Raw genomic sequence first — 22,677 nt, 5'->3', positions numbered from 1 at the left:
GAGTATATATATATTGCAGAATTATGTTGATGTATACACCTAGGATAAATCTCACTTGTGTACAACAAAAAGTATTGTGTAGCCATAGCTTTGCAGAATATACCAACATTAGCATCTTCTCTATTCACATATCTCAGACCTCCGGCTAAGAATTTGAAAAATAATTTTTGTTGTTCTAGGCTCTTTGGTGTCACCGGAAACTGTGCTGCGTGTAGTAAGCTCATTCCTGCCTTTGAGATGGTGATGCGAGCCAAGGACAACGTTTACCACCTGGATTGCTTTGCTTGTCAGCTTTGTAATCAGAGGTAAGCAGATCTCATCGAGGCTTCCAGAACACAGGAAACATCTCTGTGCTGGCTCTATAGTTAACAGATGAGAATTACACTAGTACACATTACTTAAAACGATACATCTCAGCATTTTTGTTTTCTGCAAACATGAATTTACTGCCAGAACCAAACCATTGAAGAGGAGAATGATTTTAAGATAAATTCCTTAAAGGAACACACCATATAACAGAGTAGCACAGAAAATGGAAACACTTCTAAAAACTTTTAAGACTTCTTATTATTCATTCCTTTTCTTCATCAATTTTTCAGTTTTTTTTTAATAAGTAGCTTTAAAATTTCTTCACTATTTTGTACTACTTCCATGAGCAAACAAACTGACACCGAGGCAAATATATAGGAATTTGTAGGAGGTACTACGTATTCATCTTGGTTTTTATATTTATAGTTTCCCTATCTCTTACTCGGCATATACTTTTTTTGTTAAAGATTTATTTATTTATTTGAAAGGCAGAGTTACAGAGAAGCAGAGGCAGAGAGAAGGAGGTCTCCTATCCGCTGGTTCACTCCTCAAATGGCCAAAATGGCCAGAGCTGCGCCAATCCAAAGCCAGGAGCCAGGAGCTCCCTCCGGGTCTCCCACACGGGGGCAGGGGCCCAAGGACTTGAGCCATCTTCTGCTTTCCCAGGACAGAGCAGAAAGCAGGATAGGAAGCGGAGCAGCTGGGACTTGAACTGGTGCCTGTGTGGGATGCCGGCACTGCAAGTGGTAGTTTTATTCACTACACCACAGCACCAGCCTCATCAGTATATACTTTTTAAATTTTCTCGAATCTCTTTGAAAGTGGACCAGATATAGCTAAGAATTAAACAATTACCGACACTGGAGAAGCAGCACAGAACGAATATTTCACAGGGATTCTGGAGACTTAAATTCTAGTCTGGATGTCGCCACTAATCAGCTGTGTGACATTAAACCAACCATTTTACCTCTCTGAATCTGTTTTCTTGTTTGTAACATAAAAGAGCTGGATTAGTTAATCTCAGAAGTATTTTAGCTCAAAGTATTATATCTTAATCACATTCTTCTTAGTTAAAAGTAATTCCTTTATTTCCAATGGGAACTATATAGTACTGGTACCTGTTTTACTTGAAATACAGAGACTGTTAGGATAGTATAATTGTATACATCTCTAAAAATATAATATTTCAAGTATTAAGAACACTTGATATGTTTTAATGAAAATAAATTCAGTGAGAGTATCTGTGAAGACACCTGGACATAGTATGTTAGTAAATATCAGTTGCATCAAGTTCTCAGTAATTTGTCCTAAAAGATACTGTTCTTCTCAGTAAGCCCTGTAGAATAATAGAAGGACTGGTTTCCAATTCCAGTCCCACCACTCAAGCATACTTCACAACCTTGTGGAAACTGTGTATTATGAAAAAACCATGCATGTATTTTAAAAATTTGGCACTAAAATAAATTTCTCTTTTAATTCAATGTTGAAGTACCCTTGCACATCAGCTAATATAGTATTAGCTGTGTGGTGTTGAGTATGTAGCTTGATTTCTCTGAGTTTGGTTTCCACATTCACAAGTAGAGACCTTCATATCAATCTTGCAGCATTTGAAAATTAAGCAAACTAGGGGCTGGCATTGTGGCATTGCAAGTAAAGTTTCCACCTGTGATGTTGGTATTCCATATGGGTGCTGGTTCCTGTCCCAACTGCCCCCACTTCTGAACTAAATCCCTGCTAATGGCCTGGGAAAAACAGCAGATGATGGCCCACATGTTTGGATCCCTGCCATGTGGGAGACCCAAATGAAGCTCCTGGCTCTTGGTTTTGACCTGGCCCAGCACTAACCATTATGGGCATCTGGAAAGCGAACCACCAAATGGAAGCTGTGTTTATATATGTCTGTAACTCTGAATTTCAAAATAAATAAATGAATCTTTAAAAATTATTTAAAATAGTAGATTCTCAAAAGTTAGTTATTTTTCTATTATATAGTTTACATTTACCAGATAATATTACACTAATTTGATTTTTCTATAAGATATATATGCACCAATATTCATATATCTACATCTGTATCTATATCTTTCCATATAAATATATATATGGATGTAAATGTATGTGTTTCTTGCTAAATGTAGAGTCTTAAAATGTAGAACAATATATTTTATGATATCATTTTGATCTAGACAATAATTTAAGACATAATCTTACATCTTTATTCTTTGCAACAAGTGCCAGGAATCAATGTAGATCCATTCAATCTAAGGTAATATTTGGCTAAAAAATAAATTGGCAAATACACATGTTATTTTTCATATGAATATCGAAATATACATACCCACACATCCATACAGATGCTTTTATCTGCAGCTGTATGTGTATATAGTTTGAAGATATATTGGAAGATAATACTTTTGTTTACTTGGCACATTGACCTGCTAAGAGCAGCTAGTAACATCACAGTTATCTTTACATAATAATAATATTGACTACAGTTCAACATAGAAAATTTAGAAGTAGAAAAGAATAAGGGATAACATTGGGCCATGTTTCAGTATTCTAAAACGAAGTATTTTATTAATTTTTCTTAATTTTTCTTAACTTTTCTTTGTATATATAATAAATATTTTACAAGTTTATCTTTTGTAATATTTGTTTAAATGAATCCTAACGTTTGATACTTGAAATCTTTCATTTAATTTGTATTTTGTACATTTTTATCTCATTAAATTTGAAGCTATTTTGTATTCAGTTTCATGGATAAAGCATCATCTATTAAGCCACTTTTCTATCATCAGATGTGTAGTTTGTTTCTTCACAAGGTTTTATGTGATCAGGATAATATGAACTCGACAAATAAACAAATACTCAAATCTGTGTCAGGATAAATTCACAGAAGCACAAGTCATGAGACAAAGAATATGATAATTTGAGGGCTTCTGTTTGCCAAAATGCTGTAAAGAGTTATTCTGATTATTCTTGTACCAGGAATGTGTAAACTATATATTCCCTCACATCCACCTAACCCTGGTAATTATGTTCTAAAAAAGACATCCTTGTAAACCTTGGGGATGAAAGATGATAATTCATTATAATTTTAGTTGGTATTTACCTGATTACTAGTGACCTTTTGTTGTTTGTTCATTTAGGGAGCTCTCTGTTTATGCCTTTTGCCCATTTTTCTATCAGGACAAGCTTACCTACTCTATTCATGTTCTACACAGAAAATTAAGACATCATTCATGTGCTAAACCCAGACTAAATTCTATTATGATGCAAAGTAATTGTAGGCTGTTAATGCTATTTACAAATCATATATCAGTTTTATTTTACCATTGAAATAAAAAGTTGCATTCACAATTAGGTCCATCTCCTTGGCAGAACTTAGTCAAGTATGACAAACACTCCTAAATTTTGACTCTAAAACTGTTCCCATTCTTATTGCTGCAAAATACTATTCTAGTATCATTATTAAAGGACCTCATATATTTCTGTGTTCGCTTCATTTATTACATGCCATAATGGGACTGCATATCTTTAGTGCTGGTTATGCACAATTAGCACTTAGTTATTGTCTTGTCACTTCTGTCCCTACAAGACAAACTTCTTGAATGCAAGAAGTCAGCTAATCTTCATCAGCCAAGCAAAGCAGACAAATTTTGCTACCCAAGATATGGAAGGTTTTCAATATACGAGATTCTTCTTTTGCTTCAAACTGGTCTTGGAAAATCCACTCCCGTGCTTCTAGTAGCCAAATCATAGTCAGAGATTGCACCTTTTCAAATAGAACAGCAGGCAAATAGGTAACAGATAGGTGTTTTGCCTTAAGCAAACTTTATTGATATCTGAAATTGTGAAATAACCTTGTTTATAAATTTTATTCAACATTCATTATATCAACTTTTAAATCAAAATGTCATAAAAACCAAAAGCATTTCTGAATGTCATAAGAAATAGATTGTGAGTCCTTTGTAAAGATCTTTTCTGCTCTTTTTAGAGGGATATGACTAAAAATGTGAATTCTGAATTAAAAATCTGAAGTTTTCTCTATTTTAAAAGGAATTCAGACAAGAGGTATTTTGGGGATCTTTTATGACAATTTGAATCTCATGCAGAATTGGAAAATATTATACAACCACTTTTAAAAGATTTATTTATTTATTAGAATTACAGAGAGAGGTGGGGAGAAACAGAGAGATCTTCCATCTACTGATTCACTCCCAAAATGGCCATAATGGCCACAGCTAGGCCTATCTTAAGCCAGGAGCCAGGAGTTTTTCTGGGTCTCCCATGTGAGTGCCAGGACGTAGGTCATTTTCCACTGCTTTCCCAGGCCAATTGGCAGGGAGTTGAATTGGAAGTGAAGTAGCCAGGACTCAAACCGGAGCCCATATGGGATGCCACCACAGCGCTGGCCCCTCAATATTTTGAAAAATTTTAAAAAGTACTTGAAAAGCAGACACATACGCATGAACACACACACACACACACACACACACACACACATACACAGAAAAAGAGAGAGAGAGAGCAAGCAAGCTACCATCTCTGGTGATATAGATCCAAAAGCCAACAATAACCAGGGATGGGCTAGGCCTAAGCCAGGAGCTCAGAACTTAATCCATGTCTCCCACATGCGTGGTAGGGACCCAAGCACTTGAGCCATCACCTGCTGCTTCCCTGGGTGTGTAATTTCAGGAATTCCAATATGGAATGCATGCATCCCAAGCAGCATTTTACCACTAGAGAAAACACCCACCCCTAAGAAGTTAGTTTATTTTAGGTGACTAAACCTTCCTCCTTAGAAAAATTTTGTAAAATTAAGTGATGGTTTTATAATAAAGGGGGAAAAGTACGCTTGTTTGAATAAAATGTCCCCAAATATATAGAATTATATATTTCCTTTTATTAAAGAATGGAAGCAATGTGCTTGGCCCTGTAGAAACTGAAGTGGATAAAATCTATTTTATTTTTTAGATGTGTTCAGAGCAATGGGAGAGACAGGACATCAAAGCCTCACAGAAGAGTGTAATTGATGCTAAACAGATCTATAAAGAGGACAGAAAAATGTGTCCTTCTTGAAGTTTGAGGGAAGCATTAAAAGGCAATGGTGCAAAGTTCTAAGAAAGAACTCCCTAAAACTGGTTGGTATGCAGGCTGTGTGTCTGATGAGGGTGGCAGAAAATGAGGAAACCACAGAACACTGAGGACAGGGTTTTCCAGACAGATGGAACAGCATGCAAAGGCATGCAAGTGGGAATCTTTGATGTGTCCAGAAAACGGGAAGCAGCACAACATGGTCAGATGTGGTTAAGGACTCTGGTCGGAATATGGAGGAAGAGAGACTAGAGCAAGGATGGAGGAGATGAAACTGTAAAGTTAGGAAGTCAGTGGAGGTCAGAAGAAGTGCAAATTTGAATTATTCAACTAAAACACATTGGTTATTTTAAGCTATTGTGTTCTGGAATAAATCTATTTCAACCAATATTTATTGGCCACTCACCTTAAGTGGTAGTGTAATTCATGGTGGCACTGCAAAGGCTACAAGAGGAACATAACTCATGACCATTTATCCTAGTGCTGGTTACAGATTCATGCAAAAATCTGAAATGTCAAACTAAATGATAGGCCAGTAAATAGGTGCTTTGGAAGAGAACAAAGTGCATTGACATGGTCTGAGAATATCGGTGGAAGGAATGGAAACGAAGGACATTTTAGAATTTATGTCTATAGAACAAAGCGAGAAAGAGTCTTGGCTACACAACAGCTTATGATGGAAAGGTGAAAAATAGCAAATAATAGTGATAGCAGAACCATACACTGGACACTGCTCCAAGTGGTATCCACGTACTAACTCATTTAAAACTCAAAATAACTCATAAATAGGCTTTTTAATTAGCCTAAATTTTACAGAGAAGGAAGCTAAAGTACAAAAAATTTAAGTTACTTGCCTAAGACTAGTTAAGAGAACTTCATTAAGTTCATGGAAAATGGACTGTGTATTTTGATGTAAAAAAACCCTGAAATTCATACAGTTTTTCATAATACACATTCTCCAAAATCTTTTGACAACCCCTTGTACAGTTAGAATATAGAAGACTCAAGATTTGAATCAAGGGCATCTGATTTCACTCTGTGAACTCAAACATGTCCCAAAGGGGTATTTTATTTTCTGAATAAAAACATCTAAATGTGTGTAAGTATCAAGTAAAGTAGACTTTAAGTAATTTACAGGAGAATTTGGGGCATGGGTAAGTGTAATTTGGTACAGAAAAGGTTAAGGATGAGATGCATAATACCATTTGGACTGTTGATGGAGAAGAGACAGTAAATTTATTCACAGATTTATAGAATGAAAAAAGTGTCTAACCTGAACCTCTTACTGAAAACAGCGAAGTATAGAAATTTCCATCTTTTGATATCTAGGGATGCTGATTAGGAGAACAGAGGCACTGGATTAGATCACAACTTCTTTTTAAAAAGTGGAAGAAATAGAAATTAATTATAATTGACAGTCATTAACCTTAAAAAAATAAGATGACTAAGTTAACATTTTCATTTCTTAAAAAGGATGTTATGAATCAAAACCATTCTAAGCCCCATGTTTTACAAGGATGGTTTATTAATTGTACTTATTTCTTGTATGTTTCAAATCTCTAAGACTATGTGTGCAGTCAACTAGAATCACTCTGAAATATCTGGAAATTTAATCTGTTGTTAATTTCAAACATTAAGATTTGGTAATTTAATAATCTGATTGGGCATCTTTTTTTTTTCCTTAATTTTTTTAATAAAGACAAAACTAATTGAAATGACATTACCACAGGCAATTAGTATCATGTGATAAGGAAGATTATCAGTTTATATTTAGGAATTTAAACCTGATCAGTTAATGTACTTATGTATTCTCTGGCGATCACAGCTTTAATACTATTTTTTCTCTGCCAATGCTGTCTCATAAGGAGTTATCTATATAATATTGGAAATTAGCCTTTCTTATAAAACCGGAATTACAGATTATTTTGTTAAGCATTTAATATCAGCATTTCTGTTTCTCTAATTTCTTAATGTTTACTTACGGAGCATTTTTAAGGAGGATATTGATCTTAATTGTATACCAATCATAATTTACTCTTAGATACAACTTTTAAGCCTGTTTGTAAGAGTTATATATGTGAGTGGGATAATCCTCATCCATGATCTGTTTTATCTTGACCTTCAGGTGTAAATTAAAGTGCATGTAAAATGTACCTTTTCCAGTTGATAATGTACTAGTAATAAAATCTTTCAGATAGGGATATTATAGATAAATATTCATATTCCCTGTCTATATGTACTTGTGTATACCACATGCAAAAGTATATTAAAAAGTTCATAAAAAAGGGAATTAAAAGATGTCTGTTTTGGTTCAAAAAAGTATTGAAATTCATGTATCGTTCATTTATAATATGTGTTTTTCATGAACTTGTTGAAGATCCCTTGTATGCAAGGATTTCAAAACTTTCTGAACCAAAATAAAAACCTTTTTAAAAAGCTTCATTTATTTATTTGAAGGGCAGAGGGACAAAAAGAAGAGAGAGACAAAAAGAGATCTTCAGTTCACTTGTTCACTCCCCAGATGGTTCCAACAACCAGATCTGGGCCAGGCTAAACCCAAGAACAAGGGACTCCATCCTGGTCTCCTAATAGGTGGCAGGGGCCCAAGTACTTGGGCCACCATCCCTGACATTCCCAGACACATTAACAGGAAACTGAATCAGAAGTGAAGCAACCGGAGATCAAACCCGTGCTCCAGTATGGTATGCAGTCATCTTAAGTGGTGGCCTAACCTCTGCACCACAATGCCAGTCCAAAAAAAAAACACCCTCTAGTTCCTTTTTTCCGAACGTTTCACAATACTCCCATACACACACACACAGACTGTCATATCTACCATCTCACTGTTTTAAAGCTATGCAAAGGAGGCTTTAGTAACTTGGCACAGCAGGTAAGATTCAGCTTGCGATGCCTACATCCCCCATTGGAGTGTCTACATTCAAGTCCTTGTTCCAGATTCCAGCTTCCTGCCAATGTTCACCCTGGAAAGCAGCAGGTGATGGCTTATGTACTTGGCTCCACCCACACAGAGCCCCTAGCTAATGTCTTCAGCTTTGCCTAATCCCAGCTGTTATGAGTATTGAACCAATAGATGGAAGATCTCTCTCTGCCTCTCTGCCTTTTAAATATAAATAAATAGAGTTATGCTATGGAATACTAGTAATAGGAAAATCTGTATAACCACTTAATCATCACATCATACTATACATACTCGTTTTTACCACACCCAAATAAAAGCACGGGTCTTGAATCCAAGGAAACCAGGGTGATTCTCCATCCTCTGTCACAAAGTAGTTATAAAACCTTGGGCAGATTTTGAAAATTCTAGGAAGGAGGTTCAGATTTTTCTTCTGAAAAAGTGAGTTACATTACTTTCTAGGTTGGATGTAAGGAATAATTGTCATCATTATATATACATGCTTAGGATTAGCACATGACAAGTACTTTATAAAAGGTGGTTCTGTTACCTGAAATCTAAAGATTAAGGTAAGACATTTATATTCCTTGTTACAAACTTGTCAAAATGATTGATTCTACAGATAAGAAAAACTGAGTTAATTATCAGAAGTGGAAGTCTGGGATTTGAACCCTACTGCAGTATACTCCTCTGCCTTTCATAGAGGTTGTACTTGAGCTTCCCCACAATCTGTTTTCCTCTTACCACAGGGAATTGAATCAGGGAAAGTGTGAAATGTACTCCATGCTTTGGTGATAAAAATAGGATTTGGGATTAGTTTCCCAAGCTGTTGGTTCTGTATTTTTCTGTGTGTAATTATTTTGAATTTATTAATCTGCAATTGAAATTTCTCCAATTTCAGGGCCTATGAAAGGAAGAATGAGATGCCATGACATAATATGACAAGATAACAAAAGATGTTTTCATGGCTAGTAGAATTATGGACTTGACAGAAAATTAAAGCAAAATTTTTAGGTGACATGGCATTGAAAGAGAATTCCCAGATGAGCTGATTGTTAATAAAAACAATTCGGTAACATCAGCTAGAACATGAGATTGTTTTGTTGGATCTATTTAGTTTAGATGTGATAATTTATTATTAGATTATTAGTTGAAATTCATTTCATTAGTAATATAAGATGATAATTCTGAACAGTAAATGTAGTTAATATACTATGTTATTAATCAGTTCACATAAAAGAGAAGTATGTAATTTGGCTACCTAACAAGAGAAACATACTTCCTTTTATTAAAAATATCTTAGTAATTAGGATATCTACAAAATCTAGTTTATTCAAACATCACTTTTTAAGTGCATCATTCGAAGTATGTGGCTTCTAATAATAATAATAAAAAAAACATTATGGGAGCCCCAAACTTGTATCCAGTAGCCTTGACCACAAACAACTGGAGGACTTGAGATGAGTGCATAGTGTGTGCTTTCAATCAACATCATCAGCAGGCAGTAATCCTGGGGAAAAAAAGTAAATTCCACAAATAAACAGACCAATTTTCCTTTAAGAGGAAAGCTAATTCTTTTCAATCTACTTTTTTTATTACACTATTTTCCTCTCTATCTACTTAGCTGGAATAAGGATAAATTTCCAAAGCTACCCAGTTGGAAAATAAATAGGTTCACTGTTTGTCTAGCATTCCAATCTTTGCAAATGTAAATCAGCCCAACTGCCCCTCATTTAAACCCTCAACTTCACAAAACATTAAAGGGTGGCTTTCACTACAGCATTTAATCTATCCACTAAGATTTCTGCTTCAGCATCATTCGAAATTGACTACCTGATAAAGAGAGACCACTATCAAAGGTCAGTGAGGTCAACTTGTATAATTACTAGGAGTTTACTGGGTCAGCTCTACCAAACACCACTGTTTGAAGGTTAAATTGTTATAATTAAACATATATACAGATCTCCCAGAGTTACTTTATTGTTAAATGTACTGGAAACAGCACAAGCATTTATTGCTGACCTTAATTGTGTCCAAAGTGTCACCACTGGGAAATCATACAAAAAGAGCACTTATTAAAAACATTACAATCTTGCACATTAAACAATACTTTATAAAATAAAATGCATTATTAGCTACTGGAAACAAGTTTATTTATCATGACAATATTAAGGAGTACATTCCCTTTATTCGTTTGGTTTAATTGGAAGTACTCTAAGAAGTGACATTTGCTATTTCATAGTTGATAAACTTGCCACAGACAAAGGAAGATGGCCCAGATTTGGGTGCTAAAGCTACTGTCACTTCAGTATCATCACTTCCAAATTACTGGAATTCAATCACATTTTAATAACAGAATAAAAGGAAGCTTTAAATGGGAAACTTTAAAATGCACTATTTTGTAACTTTTTGATTTGTTTTCTGTGCTTTCAGTTTTTTTATCAAGTGGATAAATGGCCTGTGATGAAGTCTTTCATAATCACTACAGGAAAATACCATTATCATTCTTTGTTTTCTTTTAATGAGTATTAAAGATAGATTAGTTCTTTCTCTTTTTTTTTCTCAAGGTGAGAAAGAAAGAAGAAAATCATCTTTGGTGCCCAAAATGCTTACCTTGATGCATGTGGAATTTTTACAAGTTGGTGCAATGCTTAATTAAATAAATTAAGTGGTTTAATTTTGATGATGAAGGCAACTTCTAAATCCAAGCTTTCACATTTAGGGAATTACTATGTGAAACTGTTATTAGGAAAATAAATATTCAACTTTATGGAGCTGAGTGGAATGGTCTTAACAAATTTTTTTTAATATTTTCAGATTTTGTGTTGGAGACAAATTTTTCTTAAAGAATAACATGATCCTTTGCCAGACAGACTACGAGGAAGGTTTAATGAAAGAAGGATATGCACCCCAGGTTCGCTGATCTATCATCATCACCCCGTTAAGAATACAAAGCACTACATTCTTTTATCTTTTTTGCTCCACATGTATATAAGAATTGACACAGGAACCTTCTGGATAGCGTAGAAATAGGGAAGCAGGATGGTGATATGGAATAAAAGGCGGACTGCATCTGTATGTAGTGAAATTGCCCCAGTTCAGAGTTGAATGTTTATTATTAAAGAAAAAAGTAATGTACATATTGCTGGATTTCTTTGCTTGCTATTCGTTTTTGTGTCACCTGGCATGAGATGTTTATTTTGGACTATTGTATATAATGTATTGTAATATTTGAAGCACAAATGTAATACAGTTTTATTGTGTTACCATTTGTGTTCTGTTTGCTTCTTTGTATTGTTGCATTTAGTACAATCAGTGTTTAAACTTACTGTATATTTATGCTTTCTGTATCTACCAGCTATTTTAAATGAGCTGTAACTTTCTAGTAAAGAGTTGAAGAGCAAATCTCACTAATGATACATGGATAGATAAAGCAAGTCTATCAACATTAAAAATATTAAAAACTAAAGACACACAACACATTTTAGCAACATCCACTACTTATTGCCACTATGATTTGGAGTCTATCAGTGTTCTCAATGTAACTCCCTATTTTCAGGGGGTTAAAGATCAGCTTTAAAAAAATACATAAAAATTCATCTTAAAGCACTTTCATTTTATACCAGCGTGAAAAGTGCCATTTTTAGAATAACTTTAAAGCTTAACCATTATTCTTTTAATAGCCTTTTTTGTGCTCCTTACCTACACAATGGCTTGGCTTTGCTTTTTCAGCCACACACCTTACGTAAACTAGTGCCTTTGGGTATCATGTAAAATTTTTCCAAAGGGTTACTTTAAAAACGTGTTACCACAACTATGAGATGATTTTAAAATGATACGTTTCTTATATAACTTTTGCCCCAACCTCTCCACAGGAGCCAAGGGTTGAATAACTTTATGGCTTAATAGATTTATGGCACTGAAGATTTGAGTGTGAACCTACTGAGATCATATTAATGGCATTTATTTTAATGTTCAAAAAGTGAACACTTTAAGTTTGATGTGTCTTACTCTCTCATTGCTTTAAGGAATCACCAACTCAGAATACATCACATTTAGGCCTAAATTTGTTATTCCATCTTTTCAAGGTGAACTACTGTTCCATTCCCTTCATGATAAAGAAGAAAGCTCTGGATAGAGAAATGCCGAAAAGCAATTCTATAAGTTACAATTAAGGAAATAAAAATGAGAACACAGTCCCCTCTTTCCAATGCCTGCACTTTGCTGTTATGCTTTTGCTCCCTGAAATCAAACTCTTCAGCAAATCTATTCTACACAGGCACAACGAAACATCTTTCTACTATAGCAAATTTGTGCTGTAGGTTTTCTGTATCTTTTTTTTTTCTTGATTACTGTATACAAAACAGTGTTTCCCATTGTTATTTGCATACACATTTTGTCCTGCCAATATGCATTGCAGATGAAAATTAAATAGTAGACATGAATTCTTGGTTTTGGGGCCAAAATATTAAGCCGAAAATCATGCTGGTGTGGATTTGAGTTGTTTTAAAACAAAGCTTTATTATGAACATGCATGTGAATTTGGATATTGCCTCTTATGTCAAAGAACATCATTCTGTGAAAAGTGGATGACAATGTATTTTTACAAATACTTCATGGTTAAGAGTGTTCAAGTCACATGTCTCCCAAATTTGAGATACATGGAAGAAAAAAGTTTTAAAAGTACTTGTTCAGGATCCATGCAATCACTGTAATATTAGCCTGAGAACCTTATGCTTATTTCATGTAGAAAAAAATGATACATGGTTGAAAGGAAGCAGAACAAAACAAAATAAAAATGGGAGGGGGAGAGAAGTGAGAAGTTGTTTTCATAAAGTAGCGCTGCTAGTCCTAGATTTCAGTTGTTTAAAATTCCTATGGATGTTAAAATTCAACTGTATCTCTTTGAAATGATCTTTTTTTAGATTTGAATTATTGTCAATATTTTTATTAATATGTCAAACCTTGTCAATTGGGAACCAGCTTATCTCAGCTTCTTGAAGCTGTCCAACTATCTTTGCCAACCGAGCAAAGCTTTTATGACTTTTCCTTTGTCTAATCCCTTGGGAGTTCATATTTAATGTGTTTTACTACAAACAAAATTTCTCACCTGGATTAAAGATTAAAGCCTTAATCTATTAAGATTATCTTTAATCTCCATGAAGTTGTGAAACAAGACAAGAATAATTTTGCAGCTGTGGGCCATTTTACAGAAAGTGCCCATTCATCATAGCATTTTTGACCTGAAGTACTAAGCTGATTGTCTTGACTACTCAAAGCGGTGGTTGTCGACTTTCTTTTCTGTGTTGTGTAGCCCTGATGTCACTTAGCTTGTCACCTGATGCTCCTGGAGGACACTTCCATGGAGCTTTGATTTCTCAAGCAGCTAAAGCTCCCTGCCCAACATGCATCTCCTACAGGTTGCCTGGGATGATGAGCCAGGCACCACTACCCCACCAGCGTGCTAACGAACTTAAAGCTAACCTGTGTTTGTAATTTCACTTCCATCTTGCTTAATAAATATCTGCTGGATTCTTTCATTCTTTTTTAATATTTGGACTTATGTTTTTAATAAAAGGGGTATGACACTATTTGATTGCATTTAATTGGTAAAATCTCAGGTAATTCCAGAAAGCAGATATTAAATCCATGAAAAAGGAAAACAGCATGTGTGGACATATAGTTTCATAGTATTTAAAAGGCTTCTCTTTTTCTTCCTTTTCTTTTCTTTCATTACTTATATGAGAGGCAGAGAGAAAGAGAGAGAGGAGAGAGAGAGAGAATCTTCCATCTACTGGTAGCTTACTTCCCAAATTATTCTAACAGCCAGTGCTAGCCCGGCTGAAACTAAGAACCTGGAAATCATCCTGGGTCTCCCAATGTAATGGCAGGGACCCCAGTAATTGAGTCATCACCTGCTGCCTCTCATGGTGCACATTAATAGGTAGCTGGAATAGGTAGCATAACTAGGTCTCAAACACAGGCATTCTGATATGGGATGTGGGCATCTCAAGTGGTGCCTTATTTTTCTTTTAAAATGCTTTTTTAAATGTATTACATATTTAACTAGCTATTGAAAATGGCGAGAGAGAGAGAGAGAGAGAGAGAGAGAGAGAGAAATGAGAATCTTCCATGTACTGGTTCACTCCCCAAATGCCTGCAACAGTCAGAATCAAACCAGGCCAAAGCCAGGAACTCTATCCATATCTTTCATGTCCGTAGCAGGACCCAAGTACTTGGATCATCTTCTGCTGCCTCCCAGGCATACCTGCAGGAAACCGGTACTCCAGTATGGGATACAGGTGGTCCAAGTGGCAGATTAACCTGCTGCACCACAACACTTGCCACCCAAGCGGCATCTTAACCTCTGCACCAACGTCCACCCTGACATTGACTTTCTAAAGGTGAATCATAACTAACATAGAGAAAAGTTCTGTTCTCCAAATATGTTTAGGATCTCTGAGCTAGGTAGTTTAATGCTATTTTCTTTTGTGAGAAAATAAAACTGTCAAAAATGAAGGTAGCGATTTCAAGGTACAATTTTGTACATTTATACATATCTTAAGTGATATTTCTGAAAGCAACGTGTGTTGCTGTTGTCAGACTAAATTTCAAGTTTCCTATTTCCTGTATGATGAATTAAAATAAAAAAAAAATCTCTACTGAACCCTACCTTTTCAAGGAAGACATGGTGTTCCTTAATTGGAGCAGGATGCTGAAAATTATATCTCTAGTAGAACATACCATACACAAGTGGTTTCATTTTAAGTATCACTTTAGGCAAACCACTCTGAATAGTCACTTAAACAATTTCATAGAAATGATACAGGCCAAACATGTTTAGTGTTCACTTCAGTAAGTTGCAAAAACAATCTGCATGTTTATTGTAATAGGCCATTAGCGCAGAATACGATTTTAGCAAAAGCCTTTTGATCATTACTTTTTCTTAAACACACCATTACAGATATTTTTAAATGTGATTTTAACGCATTTTAAGGTAACAGAGGGTTAGTATAGCCATTACTTTTGTTGAAACTTAATTGAGTGCCTACTATGTGACAGTCCTTGCCCTGAAGCCCTCAGTCACCTACTGGGCAAACAGATTCCTTCAAAAATCCAATGACTTCAACATGTCTTTGCACTGATTTTTACTCATGGCAAACCTGCTAAATAATAAGCACACAAAAGCAAATACCATCTTCTACCTATTCAGCACGAAGTTAGTATGAAAGCTCCAGAAAATATCTCAAGTAATCAATGTGTTCAGAGAATTATCTCATACAAATTACTCATTAACTCAATAGCACATAATAAAAAGAACATCAATTAATTAATGAGTCACCCTCAGATTGCTGTGATTACAATAGAGCTCTGTTGAAACAGCGGTTATAAATGGAGCTGCCTCTTTTTATTCATTGTTTGCAATTGGCCCATTATTTGGCTGAAACCAGTGTCATATTCAACACATGCCTGTAGGTAATTGTGTGATTAGTATCATAAATGAAGAATCCAAAAAGCCTACTGCTTGTAAGACCGCAGAAAAATAAAGAGAAACTCATTTTTATTATAGCTTCCTTTGAAGCCAAGTTATTAGGAGAGTATTTTCTTTCTAAAAGATACAGTTTTACATTTATAATCAAGATTTAGACTTACATGCTGAAAACTGTAAGGATTAGCTGCTAAAACCCTTAAAAGTAAATTTTACAGTGCTTTTATTTAGTGTGCACATGATTTAATTCCAGTAATTTTTCATGAAGACTAAAATATGCATGATCAATGCCAGTTTTGTAAATGTTTTGAAATCCCAAAAGGACATTTTTGCTTTTGGTAGCCTGGGTTTAAGTTGGTTTTGTGGGAATTGACAGCAATACAGGAAAGGATTTAAAGAAATATCAAATATTATATACAAAGTTACCAATTAAACTTTCTCAACTATCTTGGTAAATGGCATTCCAATAAGCTTATAGAATAATTATAACAGTTCCCTTAGGTAAGTAAGAAACATCTGTTGGTAACACATAACAGGTGTTAACAATTACACATACTGAACTTTTAAAAAATGTTTTTAATTAAAAGAATTCTGTTTTCTGAAAAGGAAGATATGTTAAATTCAAAGATATTCCTGTTTTGGGTGTGCAGATCATGCAACGCACGAAATTGTGAATCCCAAATCATCTTGGATCAATGAGGTTTTGTGTTTGGCTCAGATCATTGCAATCAAAAGTGAGGTGGAATTTATTATACTTTTCACGCAATTGATATTCTGGACTGAGGAGCTGAGTACTCATGAAATTGGTATATCAGAGATGATTACAGAATATTTTGCCTTTTAAGACAGTTGGTTGCCTTTAACTATACCAAATTCAGTGGCCACAGTACAAAGAAAAATGGGAGCAAGAAATATTCAATAAAAAATTATACATTTTTTATCCTGCCTGGAGAAGACTTTAAATCATGTTAAGTAAAATAATCCATTTATAACATGCAGCTATATCAAATGACCCGTCTTCAATAGCTTTTAATAATAGCTAATTCTTGCTGAACATTTACCATGTAACAGGTAGGTTTCTTTTACATCCATGGAATTTCCACAGAACCCCAGTGACATATGGACATTAACCATATTGTATGGATTTAAAATAAAGGCAGAAGAGGTTGCCTAACTTACCCAAGGTCATAAAGCTAGTAAGCAGTGGACCTAAGATTTAAGCATAGGTTTTGTGGGTCTAGTATTTAACGACTCCACTATACTACCATCGCTTAAACTTACATATATATATATTGCCATTATTAACATATATATACATATACATATATACATTATTAACGTATATATATAGCTTGCCATTATTAGTAATTTTATCATTATTATTTTTTGTAGGCCCTAGAATTCTCCATATGTATATACAGACATATATATATGTATATATACACATATATGTATTATATTTTTATATATTATATATAATATAATATATATATAATATATAATATATTTATATTGTAATATAATTATATTAATTATTATATATAATAATGTATAATAAACAATATAATAAACAATAATATATAATAATATAATAAATAACATATAATATAATAAATATAGTAAATAATATTATATATGAGGTATATAATACATAATTATAATCTAATTATATTATATACTATATAATAACAATAAAATAATGTATAATTATAATATTATAATGTTATAATATAATTATATTAATTATTATTATAATATGATAATTATTATAATATATGATTATATTATATTGTATTATAATATATATTATATATAATATATTATATATATAATTCTCCATATGTGTATACATATACATATATACATTATTAACTTATATATATATATTGCCATTATTAGTAATTTTATCATTATTATTTTTTGTAGGCCCTAGAATTCTCCAAGAACTAGAGTGAGTTATCTATGCTGAAGCAAAGATTCTAAATGTTTCTGATTTAATGTCATCAATAAATCTACATTCAAGAATTAAGATTATCATATTTTCACAGATGCAATCTAATTGATAGCTCTTTCTTTCAACGACACAACCAAAGCATTTATTTGAACCTGCAAATCCATTGTAACAAATGGAGGATCTCTTAGTATAGCAGTATTGGGAACAAAAGCTGGTCAGCACAGACTTGAGGATAAATCTGAATTTAAGCTGTAGTTTTCTGAATCAGAGTAAACATCTGTAGGGAGGTGAGGCTAGCTGAGTCTTTGAAATCAAGACGGTAAAATGAGTATATTCCTTAAGATATTTTGTAAGCTACTTCCAAAAGATGAGATGAAACCAAAATTAAACTCCCTAGAAGAGTAATCTGTGTCAAGCTTTGGGTTCACTGTCTAAGCTACACCAGCTGTAGAAGAGGATGGGTCCAGATCAGTTGCCAACAGCTACTGAACTCTAGTCTCTGAGTTACATTGACAAGTGTGGCTAAATAAACAGAGGGCAAAGAGTTACACTTAATATCAGACAGCAGCTATTTACCTCCTCTCATTAACAGAAAAAAAAAAAAAAAACACTAAAACTTCCTTCCTCCAACTATTTCCATTACTGCAGCCACTTACACAGATGAGGACCCTTTGGACTTCCAGTGGGGACTTCCACCACACAAATGTCTTCCCCTATTTTCAGTAAATGAGGGTACTTTAAAGAGTTTATGGGAAAATGGAGTTAAAAGGTAGGCTTATGTTGGTGCAAAAAAAATTTGAAAGCATACATTTTTTTTTCTTAATACACATTCTCCATGAACTAATTGAAGACATCTTTATGTAAGAATTTCAGTTTTAGCCGGCGCCGTGGCTCAATAGGCTAATCCTCCACCTTGCGGCGCCGGCACACCGGGTTCTAGTCATGGTTGGGGCGCCGGATTCTGTCCCGGTTGCCCCTCTTCCAGGCCAGCTCTCTGCTATGGCCAGGGAGTGCAGTGGAGGATGGCCCAGGTGCTTGGGCCCTGCACACCATGGGAGACCAGGAAAAGCACCTGGATCCTGGCTCCTGCCATCGGATCAGCGCGGTGCGCCGGCTGCAGCGGCGGCCATTGGAGGGTGAACCAACGGCAAAGGAAGACCTTTCTCTCTCTGTCTCTCTCTCACTGTCCACTCTGCCTGTCAAAAATTAAAAAAAAAAAAAAAGAATTTCAGTTTTTTTAATATCCAAATAGTCTTGTCTTTTTAATTCCATTTTCATGAATCTATAACCCATACGTATACTGAAGGGCTTTAGTACTGACGATTGAGGCAGAATGTAGACAAATTTGGTACATAAATAATGCTCACTTCTTCCACCTAGAAGGTATAGTGGAAATCCCAGGACCCTTTGGTTGTATGATAAGTTCTTGTATTTAGAGCAAGACTTGTTTAAGTACCCTTATGAACATGTAGTTTTTCACAGTACAAATCTGGTGGAGCTACACTGTGTTGTCTAAAAATTAACCTTGACCTTTCATTCCTGTATTCTTAGTATTGTCAGTTTAGTAGGAATACTAGCAGATGCTAGCAGCCACAGAAACCACACCTGAAGAAGTTATTAGCAGATAAGAAGAAACCATAGGAGAAAATCAGTTTTTCACACACACACACACACACACACACACACAAATTACTGGACTCTTACCATATGTAGTACTATACCAGGCATCTCATCACATTTTCTGCTTAAGAGCACTTCGTGAATAAGATATAATGTTCACTGCCATTTATTCTTTGTTTAATGCCTAATTTATTAAACATAAATTCTAATAAATGCAATTTCTCCAAATATTTGTTCATCATTTAAACAGCTAATAAAGCAAAACTTGTAGATTTAATAGCTGATTTGACTATTTAAACTTTGATTAGGATCTTATCAAATTCTTCCAAACATTTCAATAGCATACCACTTAGTAACTTTCAATACTTAAAAATCGTCAAAAATTCTCATGAGTCAAAACTTATTTTCTAAAATATACATATAGCTGTAGTAAAATTATTAATTAAAATGAATATTTATATGTTTTGATACATATGTTTCTAAAGCATATTAATACTAAGCAATCCCTTTAAAAACATAAACATTAACTCAATTAAGTGATGTTACAGGACCTGTATTGTTGACTGTGTGAGTCTTGGTTGGGGCACCCAGGCTACTCTATCCAAACTGAGCTGATGTATATCAAGTTGAACCATCATTTAATAACAGTCATCCTTCCCTTGTTACATTAATTGAACTTTTAATTGTTTTTTATTTTTTAAATATTTATATATTTTGAATGTCAGAGTTACACAGAAGTAGAGAGAGAAAGAGAGAGAGAGAGAGAGAGAATCTTCTGTCTGCTTGCTTACTCTCCAAATAGCTGGAATAGCCAACGCTTGTTCAGGTAGAAGCCAGGAGCCAGGTCTTTCATCTGGTCTCCCATGTGGGTGGCAAGGGCCCAAACACTTGGGCCATTTCTGTTGCTTTTCCAAAACCATTAAAAGGGAGCTAGATTGAAAGTGGAGCGACCGAGACACAAACCAGGATCCATATGGTATGCTGGCATTGCAGGAGGCCAGTTAATCCAATGGCAGCCCTGAATTGAAGGTATTTGTTTGTTTGTTTGTTTGTTTTTACATCTTGTATTTACTTATTTGAAAGGCAGAGTTACAGAAAGAAAGAGGAAGAGGCAGAGAGACAGAAGAGGGAGAGAGAGAGAGAGAGATCTTCCATCTACTGGTTCACTCCCCAAATGGCCACAGTGGCTGGGCCTGGGCCAGATGAAAGCCAGAAGTCAGGAGCTTCTTCCAGGTCTCCCTTGAGGGTACAGAGGCCCAAGGACTTACACCATCTCTGCTGCCTTCTCAGGCACATTGAAAGGAGCTGGATCAGAAGTGGAGCAGCCAGGTCTTGAACCAGCATCCATATGGGATGCTGGCACTAAACACGGCAGCTCAACCCACCACACCACAGAGCTGGCCCCTGAATTGAAGTTTTTTAAAGTTCAAATATTTCAGTTAGGTTACAATTCCTATAACTCTATGATTTTTTCCCAAATTGATGTGTCACCATTTTAGGAATCTTATATGTCATTTTAGTCTCTCATTATAAGCTATAGGATCACTTAGATATATTTATTTACAAAGAAATAAGAAACTTATGCAGTCACATTTCTCATTAGGACATTGGCTAATCCTCTTTCTTGCACAAATTTTTAGAACCCCTTTAAAAGCAATTATCATGCATTCCTACCTGTGTTGATTAGCACTTTGTGTTCTTGGTGTGGTTTGACTTAGATTTAATACATTTAATATTTTATACTTAGAAAATAGGGACAAATACAAGTTGGCACTAAATAAATCAGTGTCCATTCAGTAGTAGGAAAAAAGCACATATGCCACCAAATTTAGCATTTTTATGAGCTCTGTGACAACTATTGTGTATACTCTGCATTAACTTTTCCCATCGAGTGCAATTGTAGACTCGTCTGTTCTATAGACCCAGATGCATTGCAGGTAGACTATGTTGCTAATACCTGTGTGTGTGTGTGTGTGTGTGTGTGTGTAGATCTATTTTAGGTGTTAATCAAGAAATCAGTTTTGAAAGACACTATCTTAAAAAACAGGAAGCCAACAATAAACGGAGTAGAGAAATGCAGAGTGCAGTACAAGGTAAGCAGTTCCAACACACAGTCCTTACCCAAATTACAGACGCAAATCAAATGCAATGTAAGGCAGCAGTAACACAAACCACATGTGTACACTTAGGTAGAGTTTCAGTAGTGTACAACGGGACTTGGACACTGAAAAGATGAAGAAAGGTCAGAAGCTCGGACATGACTTAACCAACAACACTGGGAGAGTCTACCTCATTCTGAAACATATCTGACAAGACCATCTTGGTGCTACCTAGTTATCACCAGGTTTATTAAGACCTTGATTATTTTGTAAGTAAACTTAGCACTGTTAAAGAAATTTGACCACTGTTTAAGTCAAAACACCATTTTCTTAGTCTCAATTCATCCTCAAATTTTTTCATGGAAACCATTTGAGACCATAAACTTTACGGTCAGCAGCATCAGCATTGCCATCAGGCAGACAATGATGTTGAAAAAGTTATTTAGTTCCACAGTAAACAGTTTTCTCATCTGTAAAATGGAGATAACAACACCTATTTCACTGTTTTATTGAAGATTAAATGAAACAATCTGTGGCAGGCTCTTAACCTAATGCCTGATAGTAGTGTTCAAGATATTTTGACAATTGTTATTTTTATTAATCACAAATCTTCCAAAAATCTAATGTGACCTGCTTATCCCAACAGAGGTTTATCAGCATGGGGGAACATCACGCATGGTTTATGTTCCATGAAACAGAGGAAGGGCTGAGAATAACAACTGCAGATGAGAACTCGACAAGCAAGCTAGAAAATACCTTCTGAGTGAAATATTGAGATTCAAAAAAGGAAATTAGATTGGGGATCCAGGCCACAATCAGAGATATTGGATGATAAGACTTTTTAAAATACCCTTCTTTAGGGTCTCAAAAAACATTTTAAAATACCCTTCTTTAGGGTCACAAAAATATTTTTTTACAGTTGCCAAATATGTGCCTAGTATTTATACTTGTACAGCCTCTGCTTCTGATATTCACCAAGGTTAGCTCAATAATTGCAATATCCATTAGGCACCTAAAGTCTTGGCCATATCCTGCAGGGAATATAATGATTAGTCCCTGCCCTTGAGGGAAGGCAAACAGATAATTGTTACAATAGAAGGTAGGAACTTAGACATAGAGATATTTGCAAGACACTCTGGGAGCACCAAGGAAGAAGTATCTTGGCACGTTAGGAAAGGCTCCAAAATACACA

The 22,677-nt window shown here is 34.9% G+C and overlaps 1 protein-coding gene across 10 annotated transcripts in view; it reads left to right on the top strand.

The window, feature by feature from the left end:
- The window catches only part of LMO3 (LIM domain only 3), a 64,548-nt gene extending 50,685 nt beyond the window's left edge, over window positions 1-13,863 (top strand). For 9 of the 10 annotated variants that reach the window (XM_070048468.2, XM_070048465.2, XM_070048467.2 and 6 more), the window contains 3 exons: window positions 180-305; window positions 11,141-11,237; window positions 12,412-13,863. In XM_070048468.2, coding sequence (XP_069904569.1) covers window positions 180-305; window positions 11,141-11,237; window positions 12,412-12,498 — 310 coding nt within the window. In that variant the 3' untranslated portion in view covers window positions 12,499-13,863. Of the gene's footprint in view, window positions 1-179; window positions 306-11,140 lie in introns of all 10 variants that reach the window. The other variant, XM_089303888.1, reaches the window with a different exon arrangement.
- The last annotated feature ends 8,814 nt before the right edge of the window (window positions 13,864-22,677 follow it).

Source organism: Oryctolagus cuniculus, chromosome 9 (genome assembly GCF_051225735.1).
Source record: "Oryctolagus cuniculus isolate XC-2025 breed Fujian yellow rabbit chromosome 9, ASM5122573v1, whole genome shotgun sequence".
Taxonomy (NCBI): Eukaryota; Metazoa; Chordata; class Mammalia; order Lagomorpha; family Leporidae; genus Oryctolagus; species Oryctolagus cuniculus.
Note: the sequence above shows the minus strand (reverse complement) of the source record. Positions and strands in the feature narration are given on the sequence as shown.